The 22,024-nt window shown below is 40.9% G+C and overlaps 1 protein-coding gene across 13 annotated transcripts in view; it reads right to left on the reverse strand.

Moving 5' to 3' along the window:
• The window catches only part of SOX5 (SRY-box transcription factor 5), a 656,088-nt gene that overhangs the window by 23,101 nt on the left and 610,963 nt on the right, over window positions 1-22,024 (reverse strand). For 10 of the 13 annotated variants that reach the window (XM_063358081.1, XM_063358090.1, XM_063358046.1 and 7 more), the window contains 2 exons: window positions 14,316-14,493; window positions 9,275-9,447 (listed from right to left, as the gene is read on the reverse strand). In XM_063358081.1, coding sequence (XP_063214151.1) covers window positions 9,275-9,447; window positions 14,316-14,493 — 351 coding nt within the window. The remainder of the gene's footprint in view (window positions 1-9,274; window positions 9,448-14,315; window positions 14,494-22,024) is intronic. The other 3 variants (XM_063358115.1, XM_063358037.1, XM_063358029.1) reach the window with 1 other exon arrangement.

Genomic DNA, 22,024 nt, shown 5'->3' on the forward strand with positions numbered 1-22,024 from the left:
GATAAAATAGAGTGAGACTTTCAAACGTTGACTCAGTAATTGTTAAACCCCTTCTGGCTGCACAATTTTATAGTCTTCTACTGTACTAATGAAAAGGGAAGAAACAACAAAGAAGGGTTTTAGCCTTCCAATTATATAAACTCTGTGGACCACCAAAGAAGATGAAAGATTATTTATAATGTCACAGCAATTTATCATTTGGGAGATCTTTTTTGTTGTTGTTGCATCAAAGTTTAGTATGAAGAAACAATGCATTCACCGCCCCCTCAGCTCTTTCAGTCTTGCTTATCTGAGATCTCTCTTTTTCATGGAACAATCCACCCACAGAACCTAAAAGCAGCATTAGAAGCAAGAAAATAAAATAACATTCTTTATTTGTGGTTCTTCCTGATTTTATGGTACTTCTTTCAGAATTATTACATTCAGTCTTAACTGGGGCTCCATCGCTTGGTAAAGGAACCACATCTTTTGGTTTACGGTATATATTCAAATCCGGTTTGGTTCAATGCTGCCTGAAAATCATTGCTTCTGATTTGCAACCTATATGAAGCGCTATATGGACTCAGTAGAGAGATGCCCTATTAGGTGTTATAGGGGAAAAATCATATGGATTAAGTAGGCCCAGACATTTAACTACTCTCCTCTCAGGAACACACACCCAGTCACAGGGTACTGGGTGTACTGAAAATCTGTATAGTCATTGTACTGAAATCTGTATAGTCATTGTCTTTGCCATATATTGTGGACGTAGGTCTTTGGTTTCTAAGGGCTCTCAAGTCCGTACCTTTCAAAGCACTGAAGGCAGGACGGAGTCCACCGAAACAAAAAGAGAAAAATCCTCAATAACTTGGCAGTCTTAAGTGTCAGGTCCCCAAAATGTTTTTCTTAAACCCTTTATTCGTGAAAGAATGACTACCTCATTAAAATATATTAATTGACTTGGAAACAAACTGATGGGAAGTAGCAATTCTACAGGAAATGAGGGCACTGAGATCCTCCTTTTTGGTTATGAGCTCAGAGAGATAGTGTAAGTGAGGATTTTTAAATGAAAACGCAGGTAGACTGGCCCACACCATTACATTAATAAAGAAATAAAAAGGAAAGAAAAAGCAAAGCAGAATGATGAGACACTGCTTCTTTCCTACAAAAGTTTTTACAGTGCGGACCTGGGCATCGACCTCAACCAGATCCAGCTGTAATCCACTGACTGCAAATAGGTTAAGAGTTACATGACCCAGTTTCTCATCTAGACTGCTCTCTGGGCTGACACGCTATGCAACTTTGCATGAATTGTTCGGTTTGCCCAACTAAGCAGGATGGAGATCCTGACATTCTCCCACCATTGTGAAGAGTTTTGAGATCCCCGGATGAAATCTGCCGTGTAAATTTTAATGAAGGATTTCACAGTAAGTCAGAAAGAGCTGCTACGATTGATCGGCAAGGGTTAATTGAGGAAGAGAGGTGGTATACCAAAAATGAAACAAGATGAAAATCACAACCCACACAGGATATCCTGGGAAAGAGGGTCTACACGCACGCAAAGAGAAAGCAAGAACACAGTCACTGCTTTCCTGGCAATTGTTTATTAAACAATGGGTGACTCAACCGCACAGCAGCATTACAGATATATGGACTATTCTTTTCTGATTTTCCCTGTAAGGTATTAAAATTATGAAGGCTGATGTACCTTTGCTTAGATTCCTTCCAGCCCTAATGAAGGAGCTGGCACGCTATCTAGGCTAGCTATCCAGTAAGGCTTAACGTGTCTACTCCCCAGCATCAGCATCAATACAATCAAAAGGAAAGTTCTGCACCCCCAAAACATCCTAGCGGCTGTTTGCCACAGAGCTAAGTGAACACCCGCATACTAGGATGGGCAGAACAGGATAGGCTGAACCCCTAGGAGACCGAATGGACACAATTTACAGAAGAATCAGGCTCAGCCTCTATTACACTGAAGAGAGGTATTGCACTGATGCTGGCGCCCATGAATGTGCTGAAAGCCCTAGCTATTGGAAGCACGTGATTATGTAAAAATAATCATAAAATCTCAGGAAGTAATTAGCTCTGGTGGCTGTAGGGCACAGCTTAGAACTTAAACCCAAAGACTCAAAAAGCTCAAAAGACATAACAAGAACTCCAAATCAATTGTATGTTTTTTCTCAGGAGGAAGCTGATCCATCTTTATTGGGCTTAATAAAATTTCCACTAAGGTATAAACAGCTGCAGTCCTCCCTGATCCACACTAGCCTGTGAATGTTTTGAATCTCTGCCCTGTGGAGTGAACAAAGACTGAAATTCACATTCAGGCTTCAGCACCTGCAAGAATCCAGGGGGGTTCTTCCCTGGTCTCTTCGCCTGTTCTTCTCCTTGACTTCAATGGGAGTTCCATGCACCCATCCGTGGGCAGAACTTGTCCCTCCTTTTGCATGCTTCATTTTTTATTAGCTAACCCTGCTCATGCATCCCTGCCATAATGATGTATTAGACACACACACACATACACACTTAATTTTTCTCTGAAAAAAGGACCTGGGCATTTAACAGATGACGGTCAATCGGGGTTAAAAAAAAAAGGGGCATTTTAAAATAAAGAGCTAAAGTCCTTGGGGGAATGAAAAAAAAATCTTCCTTGCAGAATTTCTCCCTCCCATGCGTAGGCACTTGCTAACTGAGAGTAGTGGCACTGTGACAAAAGTAGCAAAACCAAAGGCAGGCTTTACTGAAAGAAAAGGGGGGAGGGGAAGTCTTCCACTGGCCATCTGTGAAAATAAGGCATGTGGCCATTAAATGCAGAGGCTGTAAATATAAATATACACAAGCTCCACAAAGCAAATGGCAAAAAAAAAATGGGGTGGGGGGAAGAAAAGGAAAAGGGAATAAACTTTCAGCTGAAGCAAATCAAAATGTTTAATGCTTAGTTACCAGCGCTGGGCAAAACCGATCTTGATCTTTGCAGTGTGCAAACTTGACATGTGTTTTTAATTAAATTTGAGAAAAGTTTCAGGAGAAATGACAATGGATACAGTAGCCTTGTTGAACAGAGGACTCCTTGAACGTGAATGATCCTGTTGGGCCCGCTGACTGGGCTCACTGAAAGGCTGACATACAGGGTGATGGATGGGTGATGACATAATACCTGCTCGCCGCCTTGTCGTGCTTTTTGAAAACTGTCTACTCCGTGTTGATAGCATTAACAAAGAGGACTGCAACCCCCACACAAGAATTTCTGCTGGCAAAGAACCTCAGCAAGACAAAATTAGGAAGAGGGTAGGGAAAAGGGTAATAAGAAGGGGACATGCAGTTGTTAGGATAATACGTTAACCTTTGTGTTGTGGGACTGTAACAGTCCATTGTCTGCAAGATACCCCCTGGTCCTCACATTGTATAATAATTACTCCAAACAGAAGGATCTCTGCTCAAACGGCAAGAAGAGAACAAAAATATTACACTGATCATCCTTCCTAGTGTTTTACAGGCCAGCGAGGAATAGAGTGAGCTACAAATTACAGGACATATATATTAGCAGTCTGCTGAACTTGCAGGGATAAGTGTGCGTGTATGTAATGTCTGTGGGTAACACAGCCTCTGCTAGTCACTGGGAATGCTAAAGTATTTTTCCAGTAAAATACTACAAAGATTATGAAAATGGGCAGGTTTTAACTCTTACAAAGTGATCTGGTTTATGATGTTAGTACTGCACTTCTGGACTCATTTCCAGTGGGTTTCTCCTGTTTGGGAAGCCCGGCTTGTGCAAGGTCTCGCTCTTCCTATTTTCAGTCATTACAACTTAACTGACTCAAGTCTGACCCACGGACTGCCAGTGTCGGCAGCAAACGTGGGGGCAGACTCTGTTTTACCAACCCTTCTCTTTTCTTCTCCTCCCTCCTCTTCTCTCCTCCAGTTTTTTCTCTACTTTCTGGTTCAAATTTAACTATTAGGGGAAGAAAAAAATATTATTGAAGCAAAATTCTCTCCTGCAAGAGAAATTTAAATCCCATGTGTTAAACCAGCTCCTCCTTATGCCTTTAGTAAAGTGAGCTCCAGTGTTTTATTTCTCAAAGACAGCAGGATCTGCGGGTTTGAGATTCTTAATATCCCCCTCCTCCCCGAGGGGAGAGCAGGGACAGAATTCATTTCAGCTCAGCAGATCACAGCAGTTTCTTAAGAGTTAACTCTGCTATCCCCATCCATCAGGCAGCCAGCGAGGCATCAGGAAGGAATGATGGATGTAAAATTATTACAGGGCTGCCACCCGATATACTTACTGCCATTTGTAACTAACGCTGGAACTGACACACTTTTTTCATTATTAAACATCCACATTAAGTCAACATTGGTCACTGTCATTTCATGTTTGGCACTCTCTTAAGGGGAAGAGGGAGAGGTGGGGGTGGGAGTGGGGAGGATGGTGGGAGGAGGGGTGGGTGGGAACGGGAGGAAAGGCATCCTGAACCCGGTGTTCCGTAAGCATGAGTAATAAATAGGCTCCTGCTTACAATGCTGGAATAAATATTGTTACAAATAGCTCTTTAGTTACGGCCCAGCAGACAAGTACATGTCACAGCCTTTTAAAAGGACACACTCCAAGCGGTAACAGGGAGAACTTGTACCACAGGTTAAGAAACACTTCAGCAGAGGAGGTACACGCATGCGGATGCACTCCTCTCAGAGCGTGCTACGAGTGTGACTGCCTCCATACAGGTCTGGGATGCTTGCGTGGCTGCGTATACTTACACGGCTCTCCCAGCCGCCGGCACCTCTAGCAGCAGGCGCCAGCATTCGGAAAACTCTACCTGCGTTTGTACCAGTGTACGTAGACACATGCTCAAATACCTGCATCTGTGCCCCCTTCCTCCTTTTTTTTACAGTTACCAGGGTACATACACAAATGTTGGAGAGCCTGACTATAGTCAGAAAAACACTGGCTAGCTCGGTGCGTGTTTGTGCTGTGTATTGCTGAAAGACTGCACTGTGGGCTTGTGTGCATGCACACACATGCTGGCTCTTGGTGTTTGTGTACATCTCCTTCGCAGAGGAACAGGCAATTTTGGGGCCGAACAAATAGACCAGAGACCGCTTACTGATGTTGCCCGTTGTGGTGTTTGCACTAGATGACAATCCGCACTCTAAGCTACATGTATAAAAGGTATCATCGTTTATGTATAGTACATATCAAGCTATAATTAACTGTAGATGACAATTACAAATAAAACTATGCTCCTGGGTTTCCAAGAAACCAGAAAAACATATACACACATTTCTCATTTATACATGGAAATGTTTCCAAGAAAAGTAATGTAAAAATATGTTTTATTGCATTTGCAATTAAAATAGGTTTTAGTAAAATCCATGTTCATCATAATGCTCATAGTTTTTACTGTAATCCTCTGAAAATCAAATCCCTCAAGATGGTCCAAGTTGGATGCCCACGAAGTGACTCACCCAAATCATCCTAGCCATTTCAAAAAAATCTTTTCTCATTTATGACTCCTTCTACACAGCGTCTCTCCAATTCCACAAACTTCCTGCCTGACTCCTACCTTACAGCTAGCAGGTCCGGCTGTCCACAGGGATCAACCCATCTGGGAACACGAGCCAGCTAACAGGTCATGTGCATGTGTGCAGAAAAGCCCCAAGAGCTTTAACAAGCGACTCATGAAGGTGATTTCCAGCCCTGAGCCTGCCCAGCTACCCCTGGCAGATAAATCCCTACCAAGAGTCTAACAGACACGTTCAGAACTACACAGAGCCTACTTTCCCTTGTAGGCTGCAGCAGCAATTCTTGCAACAAAATCTCAACAAAGGTCTCAGAGAATCGTAGGTCTCCTTAACTACACCGGCCACTGCAGCAAAGAAGGGAGGAAAATTTGGGATAGCCCCAGACAAGCGTTTGTTGCCTATAAAGACTGAGATATTTCTACAGGAAGGAGAGCGTTTCTTCTGTACATAACCATAGACATAATGTACATTTCTAAGTACATATATGACCACAGACGCATAGCTACATTAGGTAACCCTCTTTTAATTCCATTCCCCACCTCAAAATCTCCCCGTCAGGAAGCAACCAGTGAGCAAACGTAATGTCCCAAAAACTCAGGGGGATGCTTCTAAGTCCCCTGGCAGAACCCTGAGCTTCTGAAGGGAAACCCTCAGTGGTAACATTGCAGCACTCTATTTCTCACTACCAACCTGCCCGATTATCTCTTTTTCTTTCCCTTGAAAGGCAGAAAAAACAGAATAAAATTTAATTCAAAATGGCAACATTCACCTTCCTCTCAATTCTTGCTCTTAATAGGAAAAAAAGCTTTAAAGTCCCAGATCAGACACAAACTTCAGAGAAGTTGGGGTGTTTGTCTGGATCTGAACTCTACAGCTGGCTAGTCAGTGGATGGCCTAGAGCATGTATTGGAAAGGAGAACAAGTACCTAAACTTTACAGCCTACATCTTTTCCTCTTTTGGGTCAAATGCAAGAGACAGGTTAGGAGATCCTACAGTTAAAAAGTGCAACTTCTTAACTAGTACTTAGTGGCTTAAGTGGTCGCCCCAGCAACTCAAATGCCATTATAGCCTAGGAGAGCTCAGATTTGGTTCTGTCCTTTCCTGTCTCCACTTTAGAAAAAACAAAAATAAAATAAAATAAAATAAAATAAAATAAAATAAAATAAAATAAAATAAAATAAAATAAAATAAAATAAAATAAATCAGTTCACCTATATAAAGTTTTGGCATTTATTGTATTGAAAACCACAAACCCTATGGTTGCTTTAGAAAAATTTTCAATTGAGCAAACAATTTTTTTCTTCCTGCTACCTTGTAAAAGAACTCCTCTTTGCCCTCCACGAGCCCACCAGGAGGCATGAATTAGAGAGGAAAATAAACTTCAACTGGGGTTGAGGGTGAGAAGTGAAAACAGAAGGAGTAAGGAGAATCCCAACAATAGGAAAGTAACAGAATAAAGTGAATGCAGATGGTTCCACTCCTGTTACTTAATCAAAAGGCTGTGCAGAGTCACTAGAGCCAGCATAAAGTCATGTGTTAGAACAACAGCTGATCTGTATTAAAGAAGATTAACTCGCAATGCCATGGTGGAGGGCCTGGGATTATTTTATGTACTTCCATTGCCGAACAAGCCGTCAGCACAATTACTGCCCTCCGATGTGAATGACTGATCTGTAACCACAGCTAAACAGCATGCTGCTCAGGGGCCTGGGTGCTTCATGAAGATGAATTTCCATACCATCAAAGTGCTTTTAATGGGCTTCCTGATCCAACCACAAGGCCTGCTTTGCAAGTATATAGAACTCAGGATGAAGGCTTCCTGTCCAAAAGGATTTGGTCGGTTGTCACTTGACAATTCCCAGCCAGCACAAGGGAGGAGAGGGGGGAGATAGGTAGAGTTGTCTCTGCTTTGGAGGATTAAAAAAAAAAAAAAAAAAAAGAAAAAAAAAGGGTACAGATGCTTTCTGAATGCAACCAACTGCTGTATCCACAGCTGAATTCAATGCGCTTAACAAATAACGGCAATTTAGCTATGCTTGCGAGGAATAGCTTGAGTCACTTTGCATTAGCATCTGGCTGAGTGTTAAAGTCATTTCTACATGGGGAGCAGAGAAAAGAAATTTCTGCTCCGAGCATCCTTTCAAGAATGCTTAAATATTTGAATATAAATTCCTTTGTGCTTGTGATCACTTCTTCTTATATCTGACACTCTGCTTTTCCCTTTTCCCTTCTGGTACTCTTCTATGTGAAATGCCGTAAACATGCTCCATCCCTCTCTTTCTTTCTCCTTCCCCATACCAGCGCTCTTATTCTTCTAAGAGAGATTGTATGTACCGCCAGATACCTATTACACTGACCTCTTTTTTCCTTCCCCTTCCTCTCAAGAAAGTGCATGAAATTGGAGTCATTTCTACATCACTTACACCCAGGACAGGCTGATGAAAAAAGTACAGTAGTGAGAGACTCACGTGTACATTTAACATTCATTACCCAGACTGCTGGCTTCTCACAGCTTATTGATCAAACTCCATCTAAAAACAGGGAAAATGGAAAGCTATCCAAATTAGCAATCTGCTCATTCTGGACAATATTGTTTGACTCACAAGCTTCCTAGGATGACTGACTTTCAAGTTTCTGCTAAATAGCTGATCATTTTTATTCATTCTATTTATCAGCCTATCTCAGTGATTCACACAAGGACTTACAGTGAAAAGCCCCTAGAATCACTTTCAATAAAATTCAGTTTACACCAAATGCAACAACGGTCATCTTCGTTGTACTGCACGGCGAAGGCTGTATCACCTCAGAAAATATTGCGGGGGAAGAGAGGAACTGAGGGAAAAGACTTGCTAAGCAGATGAAGTTGAGACGCACACAAGAGTTTGGACGTATATCTTAGGTGGCAGTATTATAAGGACAGTTCACTAGAACTGTGGCAGCAAGGACTGGCAGGTCTATTTATCCTCCATAAGCCAGGGCAGCGCACGGAAAGACATCAGGTATTTGCAGAGAAAAGCAGCAAATCATAACCTCTTTGACATACACGATGGTTACAGTACATACAAATTTTACTAGAGAATATTCACTTTGTCGATATTTTGTTATAGCACAGCTTCACAGGCCAGTTCAAAAGCAGAAGGTGGTAAGGCCCATATGTTCTGCTGCCTCTAAGTTTCACTGCAAATATTTGGTGCAGTTTGTGTTGTCAATTCTCCATTTTTTCAATTTTGTTAAGTCATCTAACGTGATATGACAGTGCTACATCGCAATGGTCACAAAATATCATATATGACAACGTCAGAAGGCTAAATACCCAGAAGCTGAGCCTGAGTATCAGCAAAGCTTATGTTCCTAAAGAAGCTTGAATATTTTCAAATCCAGCTCATCTCACAAACACATGTAAGCATTTCCATAAAGCAAGATTTCCACTTAGACCCAGAGATTTCCAAGATCACCTTCTCATAATGCACGTTGACAGGCTGGAACAGAGAATTAGTGGCCTCCAAAGTTCTCGTGAGGGCTTTAACTGTCTCTGCCTCCTCCCCAATCTCCCCCAAGGGTGTCCAGGTCTCTCTCTCATGTCATCTTTTGGTTATGGCTTTCCTTTTACTTTTCACTTTTTTTGAAAGAAGCAACTATTCTGTTTCAAAATGGGGAAGAAGAAAATAGAGCAAGAAAAAGGAGGGGAAAAAAGGAGGAAGAACCTACGTATCTGTGGGGAGAGGCAAATGCAATCTCTGACCCTTTGCAAAGGGTGTCTCGGAAACTCACCTTTTCTGTCCTGCAGTTATTGAGACCCAGGCTATTCACAACAGCCACCTTCCCATCCAGCACCTGTTGTTCCCTCCGAAGTTGCTCCTTCATCTGTCGGGCCTCCTGAATTGCCTTGGTAACAGCATCGTGGTCATTTAAATAACCTGACGACGTGATAGAAGAAAGGATATCTTAAAAAGAGAAAGTTACAAGAAAACACTTTAGCTTTCATCGACGAAACGCACCAATAGTTAATCATTATTAACGAGAAGGAGTTAAAAGGTAAAGCCCAGAAACCCACCCGTGCTTTGTAATTCTGTTCTTGTTATGACAGAGCCACCTGGGTAGAAAGCACGAGAAACCTCAGTGCCAAAATCATCGTCCCGATATTTGAGCCCATGAGTTTCAATATCTCCCGGATGCTGCGGAGGTTAGCCTTGTGGTCTCTATGCAGCAGGATGTAACCGGATAAGAGTTAGGGGAGGCTTTCATCACGCCAGCAATCCCAAACTCTTAAAAATAGACCATTTCATTCTTCCCCTTCTTAAAACTTGTGAATACATTAAAATAAACCACAGGTGGCGGTGGTTTGCTATAGATATGAAATGCATAATGGCTGGGAAGAGAAACCTCATCCACTGAATGCTCCCCACCACCACCTGTCATTCAGAAATGTATAAGAAACCACAGCTACACGGACCTACATTCCCACTCCTATTCATGCTGCTAATAGTAGGTCAAATGTCCACTGTTTTGCTGCAAATTCACAGCCTAGGGCTTAGCCTTAGTAGTCACTGAATTATTTCCTTTTAAAATGTTACAAGCATCACCGGCACAGCTAATACTATTTAATTTTAAATGTGACACTTTGTCATTTTTTTCCTTTCGCGTACTGTAGATTATACTTATTATGATCTGCATGTGATTTGTAGGATAGAATACTGATGGGAGACTCCAAGCCCCAGTCTATTTTTCAAACATTAAAGGAGAGGCTAATATCTATCAATCTCCCTCCCCCTCGCCACATCCCCACACGCGCGCGCACGCACACACTTCTTTCTGTCTTTTAACTAGGGCATAAAAACGGCATAAAATGAATCTGTAATATGAAATTGCCCAGAAAAGGGACTTCTGTTTGTGACATGAGGCTAAATCTAACCAGATCCATTGGTGAATTGTGACAGATGGAGGGACTGTGAGACAGAAGGCAGGCACTAATCACACACAAAATGACCGGCTTGCCTCAACATGTTCCATGGATTCCAGCAAACTTTACACCCTAATCCATTTTTAGAACAAAAAACATCTGGGCCATAAATCCTCTAATCTGCCAAAACACGCTATTAAATCCCATGATTTGTTGAAAAACACTAAGATTAAAGAAAGGAAATATAAAATGGCTAACTGCCGTGTTAGGAAAGTGTTATTAATACTCTTTCTTTGTCTCAATTATGAATGTTCTGTTCCTAAAGAGCCTTGTCTAATCATGTCAGATTACACATCCTTGTTGTATCGCTAGACTCTTCTATCTGATCCGCTGATTGCCAAAAAACGTAGGACATTGTCTTGCTGCTTAAAACATTTCAGGGGAAGAAGCTGATGTCAGATTAGTTCAGTGCTGCGCTGCTGTCAGGATTTTAGTTCGGTTTGGGTTTTTATTGTTGTTTTTTTAGACTGCAGACAGAACGGGACCGGTATTACCGTTGTCCTTGGTGCGCAAAAACTAGAAAGAAAAGTTTCTGTGCAGTTTGACTGTTGTTAATTGTACTAAAAGTTCACTTTTGGCTAAATACCCAGGAACCCAAAGAGTTTTATATGAAATAACTTGATCCACATTGCTTTTATCAAATGACCCAGTTCAGTAATTCCCAGCCAATGGAATTCCAGTAATTCGAGCTTTCCCAGCCTAAGGAAAGATATAACCTGCACCAGCACAGTGCTACCAGCTGATTTTTAATTTTTTTTTTATCTCCATTTTATCAACCGGCTTGGTTTCTTCCCCACTTTGCATCTGTTACTGATCAAGCTTGCATGTAGTCTGAATAAATTGTAAAGGAAGCAAACAAGCAAGCAAACAAACAGTAGTATTACTGCTGGTCGTGCTCTTGATTAGGCTAGGTATAATACTTTCAATCTGTAATACAGCCGAATTTGCCGAGGAACTGGAATTCATGCCCTTCTCCAGACTATTTGGCTTTTCCTGAATACTGCTATCTTTGAGACAGTTTGGCACATGACAGTGAATAAAAGCAAGCACTCCTTATGTTTTTCAGTAGCTGCCAAGATGCTGGTGTGCAGGGAAATGATTAATATAGAAGTGAGTTGAATGTAAATTATTGTTGTTTAGGGTAGGTGGTGAATTATTGACAGAGAGGGGAACTGCATTACATAAAATGCACTTAGTTACAAGGATTGCCAAACTAGCGCAGAGATGTTGAAGATAATGGCAAAGGGCAGAGAGAAGTTGTTTCTGTTTTTAGTACGCGGACATATGCCTGTTCCCGAAAAGAAATGCTTGGATTTAAAGTCATACATGAAGCCACGACATTTGTGACTGCTCAGTCTGTAGCATAATTTATACACGATAAGGATAGCTCTAGAAAAGGACTCCATAGCTGTATGCCCGAATGCAGCTACACTCTTATTCATCGGAGGCTGTTAAGTGTACATCCTCCAGAGACAACCGTACGATACATGAGCGTTTCTCCATGCCACGGGAACCAAGCAGCCTGAAGAACAGCTTTCAGGGAACGGTCTTCATTTGAAGTTAGTGGCAGTGAAAAGAGACAGCTCAGCCGCATCCCAGCAAGGTGGGCCGTGCACACCTCGGACAGGCAACTTGTGTCTCGCGCTGACAGCTCCAGACACTCACATGGTGGAAGTAAACGGCTGGCAAACGACTGCCCGCTTCCCAGTGACGTTTGGTAGAGGGACTAATTTCTCACGATAAAAAAGTAATCTGGTTTCTCTACCATTTTTAGGGACCTTAGTTCCTTTGCTAAAAATGTTATCAAAATTTTTTTGTGGCACATTCCCTGCTGGATGGTGACTTGAAATTGCATGCTCACTTTTTTAAGATAACCAAACGGTTTCAACGTGGTAATGGGTTTTACTCACTGTAACTTTGGTTGGATCTGACCGAGCAGTTGGCAGGAAAACTCTGTAGAGTGTTCACAAGCCTTTTGCTCTTCTAGTCCTCCATTAAAGGACAGACCTTTGTTAGAAGTAGGCTGTATGTCTGTCCAGCTCCTGCACCACAGTTGAAGACTGCTTACCTTATATATACAGTACGCACAGTGACACTGCTCGGCAACCTCAAAAAGTCACTTTCTATATTTGTAGCTGAGAGATATACAGCAGTGAAGTCTATGTCATTAACAATAACTTAAGTATGTTATCTTTTGCTCCACAGTTTTCCATGGTTTATTAATGGTATAACACATTAATTCTTCTTACAAGAGTGACCTTTAAAGCTCCATTCATCCTCACAGCTTTTATCCAATTACATTATCACTCATTACAGGTACAGCATTTCAAAATCTGCACGTTGTTAAAGGAAGTAAATTGCAGGGGTCTCAAACCTATGAAAAATATCAGGTGTGTAGGGAAAGAAGATTGGAGCGGAGAGAACAAGAGTCGTCCTGCCACTGAGATGCAAGTCAGATGCTTAACTCCACATCTAAATGTGATGCTCAGTCTATCGAGGACAAAAAATTTAATGTGAAAAAATTGAGACTCGATGCATTGTACAAGGAGAGCAGTAGAGCCAAGCAAATTAAATATGAAAAAGTTAAACAGTGTAGGGCTAGTAATAATACATACATTAACAAATAACCATGTGATATTTACACAGTATTTATACAATTGTAATTTGTCATACCAAACAAAATTATTTCCTTTTCTATAGGATATAGGAGCATATTCTCTGATATACGTAACCCCCCTCAACATAAGGTATGCACAGTGGGAGGGTAATACAGTGGGAACTATATCTGTTTTGATCTTTGGACATAACTATGGGTCTTCCTGGTGTCTATGTCTGGAACAGGGACTACAGAGAGCTTGTGAGAGACCCGTAGAGATACAAGAAATTTTTACTACATAGTACTGAGGTATCACAGAAACAGCTTCTGATGTATTTGACCTATGGTTTCTTTTGTTTGTGCCATCTCTGGAAGTGGCCAGCGGGAGATGTTTTAGTAGCAACAAGATACATGGCAGCAAAGGTACAACAATCTACCCCACTTAATTCCCTGAACAGAGCTTGATTTACATCCTGAAATCTTAATTCAGGTTATATTCAATCACTTCACGGAATAAAATGTTTCAGTGAGAAGGATGAAGAATGGGGTGTGTACACATTTTACTTACACACACAAAGAACAGTCCCTTTACCACACCAGACTTGTAAAATCACCACTAGGACTGTTATTATTTAGATGGTCTTTAGGCAAAGAGGTAATTTTGACAGGAGGAAGAATTAACACTATTTTTCCAAACAATGTTAAAAACAGTCAGTTAAGACTTTTTGCAAGATACTACATTAAATTTGGGTTTTTGAATGAACCTGGTGATTGTGTTGCTTATTAGACCAAGGTAAAATAATGCTCCATGCAGCTTTTTAGCGGACTAAGGATTAAACCTGTAATTTTGCAAAGATGTATTTGCATACGTAGACTTTTAAGTGAAAGGGAATTTTTTAAAAGTTTTTACATTACTTTTAGATGACATAGCAGAATATCGTGTGTCCTTAATGCCCACCGTTAGACAGGTCACTCCCTTTAATGTATGCCATTAAACAAACAGCATTTATTAGCTGTTATTGATAAAGCAGTATCTGAAATAACACAGCCTTTTGTTTTCCGAGTCTGTAAAAGTTAACGTACTCTTCTTGAAATTGTAAGACTCTGGGAGTTCCTTCACTGACACCAACGCATGTAGTATTATAGTCAAGCCACGACAGCTCACAGACCGCTGTCTGGCAACTGGCTGATCGATGGCCACTTTCCAGTAACACCTGTTAATTGTTATGAGGAGGGACAAATGAAACTGAGCTTACCTATTGTGTTAGCCCTGGCCGAAGGACTAGCTAATGTTGCTGGCACGGAGGATTTTAGTGAACTGGCCCCACTATTTATTCTCAGAGTTGGCATATGAGGAGAGGTGGGTGATGTGGGAGACTTGCCATCAGATGTCTTGGGTTTGGCTGAAAGGTTCAGAGGCTGGGCTACTTCATCCTACAACAAGCAGAAGAGAAAAGAAGGTTATTAAAAGACTGCTGTTGGCACAACACCGTCCAAGCAGAGACAGTTGTTTTCAGCTCATATGAACTTCTAAACCAGAATGGTTGTATGGTATACATTAAGATCAAACATGATACCATCTTGTCATTCCAGTTTGGAACCGAGATGACTGATAAGCTGGAAAATCAGCGTGACGTGATCAGAGAACATCCTCCATTTGTACTTTGTATGTAAGAATTGCCTCTGAAGAAATTATTCACATCAACAAAATATATCTTCTATGATGAAAATAGAGAGCACTTTTATATTTTATTGTTACCTTATTTTAAATTTGATATGGACGAATTAAAAAGGAACTGAAGAGAATTTTCACTTAAAATTCAACCACCGCTACCCAAATCAGGCAAATGTGTTTAAGTGAATGGTTTTTCAGTTGGTTTGGGTATTTTTGTTTGTTTGTTTTTTGTTTTGTTTATTTAACTTGTGCTTTCCTCTGAACTTCCCATGCTTAGAATTGCAAGCGCAAAAATGTCATAGGCCATAAATACTTGTCTTCCACCACAACAGGAGAGCAGGAAGAATCTGCCCTTTCTTTCCACAATATTTGAAACAATAACCTGGATAATTCTGCATAAGCCTCTAGATTTTTTCATATTCTGTGGAGCTGGACTTCAAGATTTCAGTAATTATTACTATGCAAAACTAGAAAAATTAGGTGGCATTTTTTGCAGGGTAACTGGAATTATTCCTAAACCTGGCTTGATTACACAGAGTAACCGACAACACTATAAAGTGCATTAAAATTCTAAGTCATGTACTTTTGTTTGACCAAAACAAAATACAATAAGAGGGAAAAAAAAAAAACAGGGAAGGGAGAAAAAGCTTTTCAGCAAGGGGGATGTGTTGGAAGTGACTTTAACTGACTTTTAAATAACCAGAACTAATGGATATGGTGTTAGATCCAACCATCCCATATTAGCTTAGCTTTCCTCTCACACTGTGACTTAGGAAAGCCGTCCTCTAGCTACTGGAAGTGTTACATCACACAACTGGGTTTTGGCTCTAGGCACTGAAGAAGCCGATTCTGATCTCGCTAAGTTATAAGTACGTTCACTGTTGTAGCGTTATTCCTGACTTACAGCAATGCAAAGCTGACTGGAATTAGACTCATAATGTTTGAGTGTTTTACTGTTACCACTAAAGTATCTGTAACTACTATCACATAATACTGATTCTTTTCCACAGAGGGTGGTGTGCTGCAGTAAAGAAGGAATTTTATAGTTGCCTATCGCTTGTGGAAGTGTGATGTAGACGTACGTCTCCAAACACAGGACAATTCTGCAAAGCACTGTCATATAAATTTTCCATTACCTTAAAGAAGCAAGCTCTGAGCAAAGCACTTCTGTTATATTTGATTATTTCTACACTTTTGTAATAGTCATACTTAAAAATAAATTAAAGCTTAGCAGACAAACATATCAGGGACATTGTGGACAAAGCTGTCACCCTTGAAGTGCTATTTAAGCCATCCTAGATGCAACTTGTGTATAAAATAAAGGGGAAAACCCCCAATGCATAAAATTGACTCAGGAGCCTCTATTCTGTATTCTCAGAAGCGACTTAGGCACCTAGAAGGCAGAGTTCTGTTGATCTTCTAGGAGACTTAAGCCTCTGGGTTAAAATTGTCACCCGGTTCAACCAGCGTTTGACATTTTATGAAGGTGTTCGTTACTTTACAGAAATACAAATCCATCTGTATTAGAAAAAAACAGACTAGCCTACTAACCAAATGGAAGTGAACTGGCTCTGCTGTTCCTCTGATTTCAGTTTAAAAGAAAAATAAAATCCCACAACAGTGCAAGCATAATGTTGTAAAATCAGTACTGAGATCGTTGCATAAAAGTGTGAGTATGAACCAGCCAATGAACCAACCAAACACAGTGAGCCTGTGCTGGACAAGGATCCCTGAAGAGTAAAGTCATCTGTTTGGAAGACAGTATCAGAAGCAACGCAAACCTGCTCACAGACTTGGTTTTGATTCAACCTAAGAGGGGTTAGTTCCCATGAATATTCAATTCTTGACCTCTGTTTTAAGTCTCAACAAAAGGGGCTGATTAGTTGCAGATATTGTAGCAAAAGCTCCAGTGTGCTCTCTGCCCACTGCAAACCTGACCCAGAGCAGCACTTCAGTTCACAGGGAGCAGCAACCGGTCCCTGATGGGAATGGCTCTCACTCCCTGCAAAGTCAGCCTGGATTCCAACCTGCATCCTCGTGCTGAAAAGGTTTTTTTCAGTCTCGTCCTTTTGACTTAATCCCTCAGCTACCCTGTCCCCATAAAGTTTATTTCCTTCCCTTCTCTCGCTCCTTCTCCCTTTCCTCAGTCCTTCTGTTCCCCCTTTTTCGCCTGGGGTGAAGGCAAGATCTTGTGCAAGTCCACTATAGAACAGTGGTTTTGGTCTCATTTAATGCAACTTAGAAATGGGGGAGGTGCTTTTTTCCATCGTAGGCATCCCGGCAATGAAGCTGTCTGCACTGTAACTATTCTTGGTAGCAAGAATGCTCTTCTTCATTCAAGTCAGCACAGCCTTCTCTGGAGCCAAGAAGTATAAGGCCTTGTGGAAATAATAGAAGTCGACAGGTCCAGAGCTGATAAATGTCATTCCAAATTGCCCCTTCATTCACTTTCATTGTGTGTTCAGGCTAATGGTAAATTAATCGGAGGTCACAGAAGCTTGGTTCTCATAAAGGAGGATAAGTAAACAATTTTCAGCTACTATATGTATTTAGAAAATGATATTACTTCACTGTTCGGTCTCATAACATTTTTACTTCTGTTATTTCAAACAGTATTCTCAAATCCTCACTGAAGTCAAATACATTAAAAATTCAGCCAGAGAGTTTAGAAATCCCACGTTGGACCATGAGTTGATAATAATTTAAGTCATTTCCTTTACCACAGTGGACTACACTGATTTATTCCACGGGAGTCTAAAAAATATCTGGGAGACAGGTAATAATATACAATTGTGCTAAGGGTGAAGATGAGTGTTAGGATCTTCACTCCTACACTCAGTGAGCTGTTTTACTCGTTTTCCCATTTGCAGACATAAATTCAAAATTCTCTGCTCTTCCAGTTTAAATCAAAAACTGCACCATTATTGATTTGCGGCTGTGTAACCACGAGAAGAATTAGGTGTTGGCCTACCTTTATTTTTAACCATAAAATCTCCCAGCTAGCATTCTGCCGTATTATAGATTAGCAGGCTTCACTCTCAGTTATATCAAGGCTGTGTATAAGTGCAGCATGACAGCTAGGGCAAATACGAGTAATAAAACAAAAAAAAAAAATAGATGTAGCATGTTCACTCCAGGTAGATGGTATCTTTCAACAGCCAGGAGAGTCTGTTTTATACAGTGGGATCACAGAATCTAGACCTACTCCCTGTACTTAGTTTTTATTAGAGAAAGCTCAGTATGGATTGGTCCCTGCCTTTTTTTGACATGCAGTTATTCTAAGATGCCATTGATAAGGTGGGTTTTTTCACGCCAGTATTTTTTAAAGGGTTAAACAAAGTCAAACATTTATTTATATATCAGCCAAAACGATTAATGCTTAGACCAGAGGACGTTAAGACCCAAAAGGCTTGTAATAATATAAACACAGATGTGATGAAAGTAAAATGTGATCTTGATTAAAGGTTATGAAATGTTTCCTTTAAAGTAGCACATTTGTCTAACAAAACAAAACACACACACACAAAAAATGTGGAGAATAAAGCATAAGCGAAAACACACAACGGAGGGCTAATAAAATGAAGTACCCGCAGCAAGAGCAAAGCATTGGTAAAGAGATTCCCATCCCCTATTTCACAGCAGTGTCAGAATAGGCGCTATTTTAGGGGGAGCTGGTGGTTTGATTCCCAGGATTGGAAGACTGTCATTAATCAAAACTTTGGAGCTCAGGGAACTTTAAATCCTTGATTTGCTCTAGATTTTTTTTCCCAGCTGATCTCTAGACACATGAGGGAAGAAAGAAGAACCCTTCATCTACACCAGAATTTGGGGTGTAAATAAAATATTCAAGAGCTGTATTTTGTAGCTTTACTCAACCCGGATTTGTATAACTTTGAGCTTTCAGTTTTAAGCATCAGACACTGGAATTCTCCAGATATAAGTGCCTGACAAGCAACATTTAAACAGAAATACTGCTGGTAAGTTGAGTGTGCATCACACTGCTATTATAAGGTCTGTATGGTCCTTTGAAAAGGTAAAACACGAGGTAAACACAAACTGCTTATTAATATGGCAGGAGGGAAATGAAAGAGAGAGAAAAGGAAAGGATTTGGTCACAGTCATATAGCAACACAGCGACAGAGTTTCAGACGGACCCAGCAATTCTGACCGGCAGTCACCAACGTTGCAAATAGTTGGCTGAAATGGTGTCTTCTCTTATCTTTCAATCATGCTGTCTCTTATTTACTTCCTCCTAAGATGAAAGGTTAATTTATCTCTATGGAGAATTGATATGGAAAAAGAAAGGAACAGAATCTGATTTTGAGAATCTCTCTAAATATTTTATTAAAAATGGCACTATTTCAACACCAAGAGCTGAATAAAAGACTGATAGCCCAGATGAATGAACCAGTCTCAGAGAAAGAAAAAAAGGGGGGTGGTGGGGAAGAACCTAGATGACTCATTTGGCTTTCATAATCTCACTTCTTTTCACATATTTTAAAGATTAGTACACTATTAAAACACAGTTACTCAATTATTGTACTGTCATTTAAATCCAAGTGCTGTATCCCACTGTGGCACACACTGAAGGTCCAGGTTGCACGGTTTATTACAAAATCATGAACTACTCTGTGTATCATCTGACTGGCAATACAAATGTGCTTAAATGACCTGGCATAAGCACAGCCTAGCATGCTCTACTAAAGAGGCTTTTCATGACCTCTGGGAACACATTCGCCACATCTTGCTGCCTATTTAAATGACCTTGACAGTACAAATTACAGCCAAATGAGTTAGAAATAAGAAGCCGGAGAGGGGGTTTCTAAAAGAACGCCTCTGCCAACTCACCAGAAACAAAGCCTCATTCCCCCACATTGGTTCTGTTTCGTGGAGATCTTCGTTTCAACAGAAATGCAAAATATGGAGCACTTACTGGCATGTCTGGGGCAGAAGACAATGATGCTATTGTTGCCCACTGAACAATGCAGCCAGTCAGTGGCTTATCCATTCAGTCTCGTGCTTATCCAGAAATGTCTGACCAATATGTATCAGAAACCGAGGTGCAACAGCATATACGCAAAGAAAATCCTTTGGCGTCACTGTCCCTCAAGACTACAGCTGTCCACACACTCACACAAAGGTACCGGCAGCTTCCTTCACATCCCCTCCCCTTCCTCTGAAGCCACTCATGGTGAAATTATCAGTAGTGATAATAAGGAGCCGAGAGGTAAAGGCAGTTGTGAAACATGTTGTATAAATGAATCATGCTGCTGATATTATCCTCACTGATGAAATAATTGTATTAAATTAAGCAGGGATGTTCACATGACAGGATGGGTGAATTAGATAATGCTCATCTGCAGCTGTACCTCCTCCTGCCACATTCTCAAGCTTTGATTAAGAATAATGTGTCCCTTCCTGCAAAGGTAGACATTTCTCTTACATAGAAAAAGAGATGGAAACATATAAACAGGCATCTTCGTTACGATGCAATAATAAACACAATAAAATTATTCTTCATGTTCAGAGAAGTCACTGTATTCTACTCTTGCCTATGACTCTCAGTGCCAAAAGCTGAAGGTACAACTAGACTCTTCTCAGAAAGGAAAAGAAGAGGCACCGAAGACAAGACAGAGGGCAAATATTAGGAAGAACTGTCTTCTTTCTTTCTGATCCTGCAAAGTGCAAAAACTTTTCCTTCTGCGACAGCTGCAGAAACATCTCAGCCTGAATTTCTGTCTATACCTAGAGCAGATTTTTTATGGTGTTGCTTTGCTGAGTATCTTTTTCCGAATACATTGCCCTCAGAAGGCAGACACTTTTTGGACTCAGTGCATTACCCGACCAAAGTTAGTACTTCCAGTCTTTACTTGATAGTGCCTCAGTACGCTTATTCATGGGACTCAAAACAAAGTGGGGAACTGAGCTGCCTTATATTTGTGACAAATATTCTTTTTGTTATCTCATCTGCTTCTTTTAGGGGAATACTCAAGGAATAAGATACTTCCAAATGCCAATACTGGGAGTATTCTTGCAGAGTCTCCATTCCCATTCATGGGGAAAAGTGGTGCAGGAACACACCAACTTAATCTGTTTTGTAGTTCCAGGGACAGACAGGATTTTTTTCCAGTCCTTTTTTACAATGCTAGGGGCTCTCAGTGACGATATTCTCTGGGGACTTTGTCCTCTCAGAAAGATCCCTAATATTTTCCCCTTTCATTTTTCTTTCCAGGAAGCCTAGATGCCAGAAAAGAAGTCTGCAGTTACAAACACTAATTTGCTGCCCTGGAAACCCCAAGCTTTGATTTTGTCTAGTTCACATGTTGTCACAGTAAAATAAGAGAGCTACTGGGTGGTTTTCCCTTTGTATTTAGCGCTGTTGTTTCCCGAAGTTGTACACAGGATTCACAAACAGATAGAGGAAGAACAAAAGGGGGGCCTGCAAAATGACCTATCTATAAATGTGGAAGGCCCTAGGAACTGGATGCCCTCCCCTCCTCCCTACAACCTTTTTATCCAATGCACAGTGCTTACTCTGTAGTATCGCTCTATTCTACGAGCTGCAGAATCCAGATGCTGAAATAACAGAGGACCAAATGCCAAACAAGTCTAGGATCATTTTAGTCCTCCAGCTAGCTCAGACATGGAAGAGTGTGGGCTGTTTCACCTGCAGGGCAGCCTAAAAGCACTGTCTGTGGAAAGAGCTATGTAACTCCTCCTCCAAGCCTACATCCAATGACGTCCTGGGGCAAAGGTCTTAATTTTGTTTAGCAACTGGTCAGAACTCTGCACACAAAACCCTAAAAGCAACTCTTTAAAAGTCTTCAGGAAAGACAAGTGCTGCACTGGGACTGAGCCCTTTGGGGTCTCGTGGAGCTCAGGGCAGGCTGTTTGGCCAACGGAATACACCAGGGCATGCAGCTTAGCAAAATGAGCAGACTGCTATGTGTTTATTCAAAATTCATTCATTTAGTCTCTAAAATCCTCAGAGAGGCACCCTCCAAACCATACTTGCAGCTTCTGGCTGGCTTTGGACTGCCAAAACGCCCACCATCCTTGTGAAGTCTCCTGGTAATCTCCACAGGAAAACAGCACAATGTGTTTGATGAAAGCGGGCGACATGAGAATTCTAGGCTATTTTTGCTTGATCATGAGTTTTCAGTCACACATCAACCTCTAGGGAAACTTGCCGACTTATAGATGCTTATCCCAACTCAGATCCAAACTTCAAACATTCCTTTTCATCCATGCAAAAGTAACTGACTCACTCCTATTGCCATTATTCTGCTG

This window comes from Chroicocephalus ridibundus, chromosome 1, assembly GCF_963924245.1.
Source record: "Chroicocephalus ridibundus chromosome 1, bChrRid1.1, whole genome shotgun sequence".
Classification (NCBI taxonomy): Eukaryota; Metazoa; Chordata; class Aves; order Charadriiformes; family Laridae; genus Chroicocephalus; species Chroicocephalus ridibundus.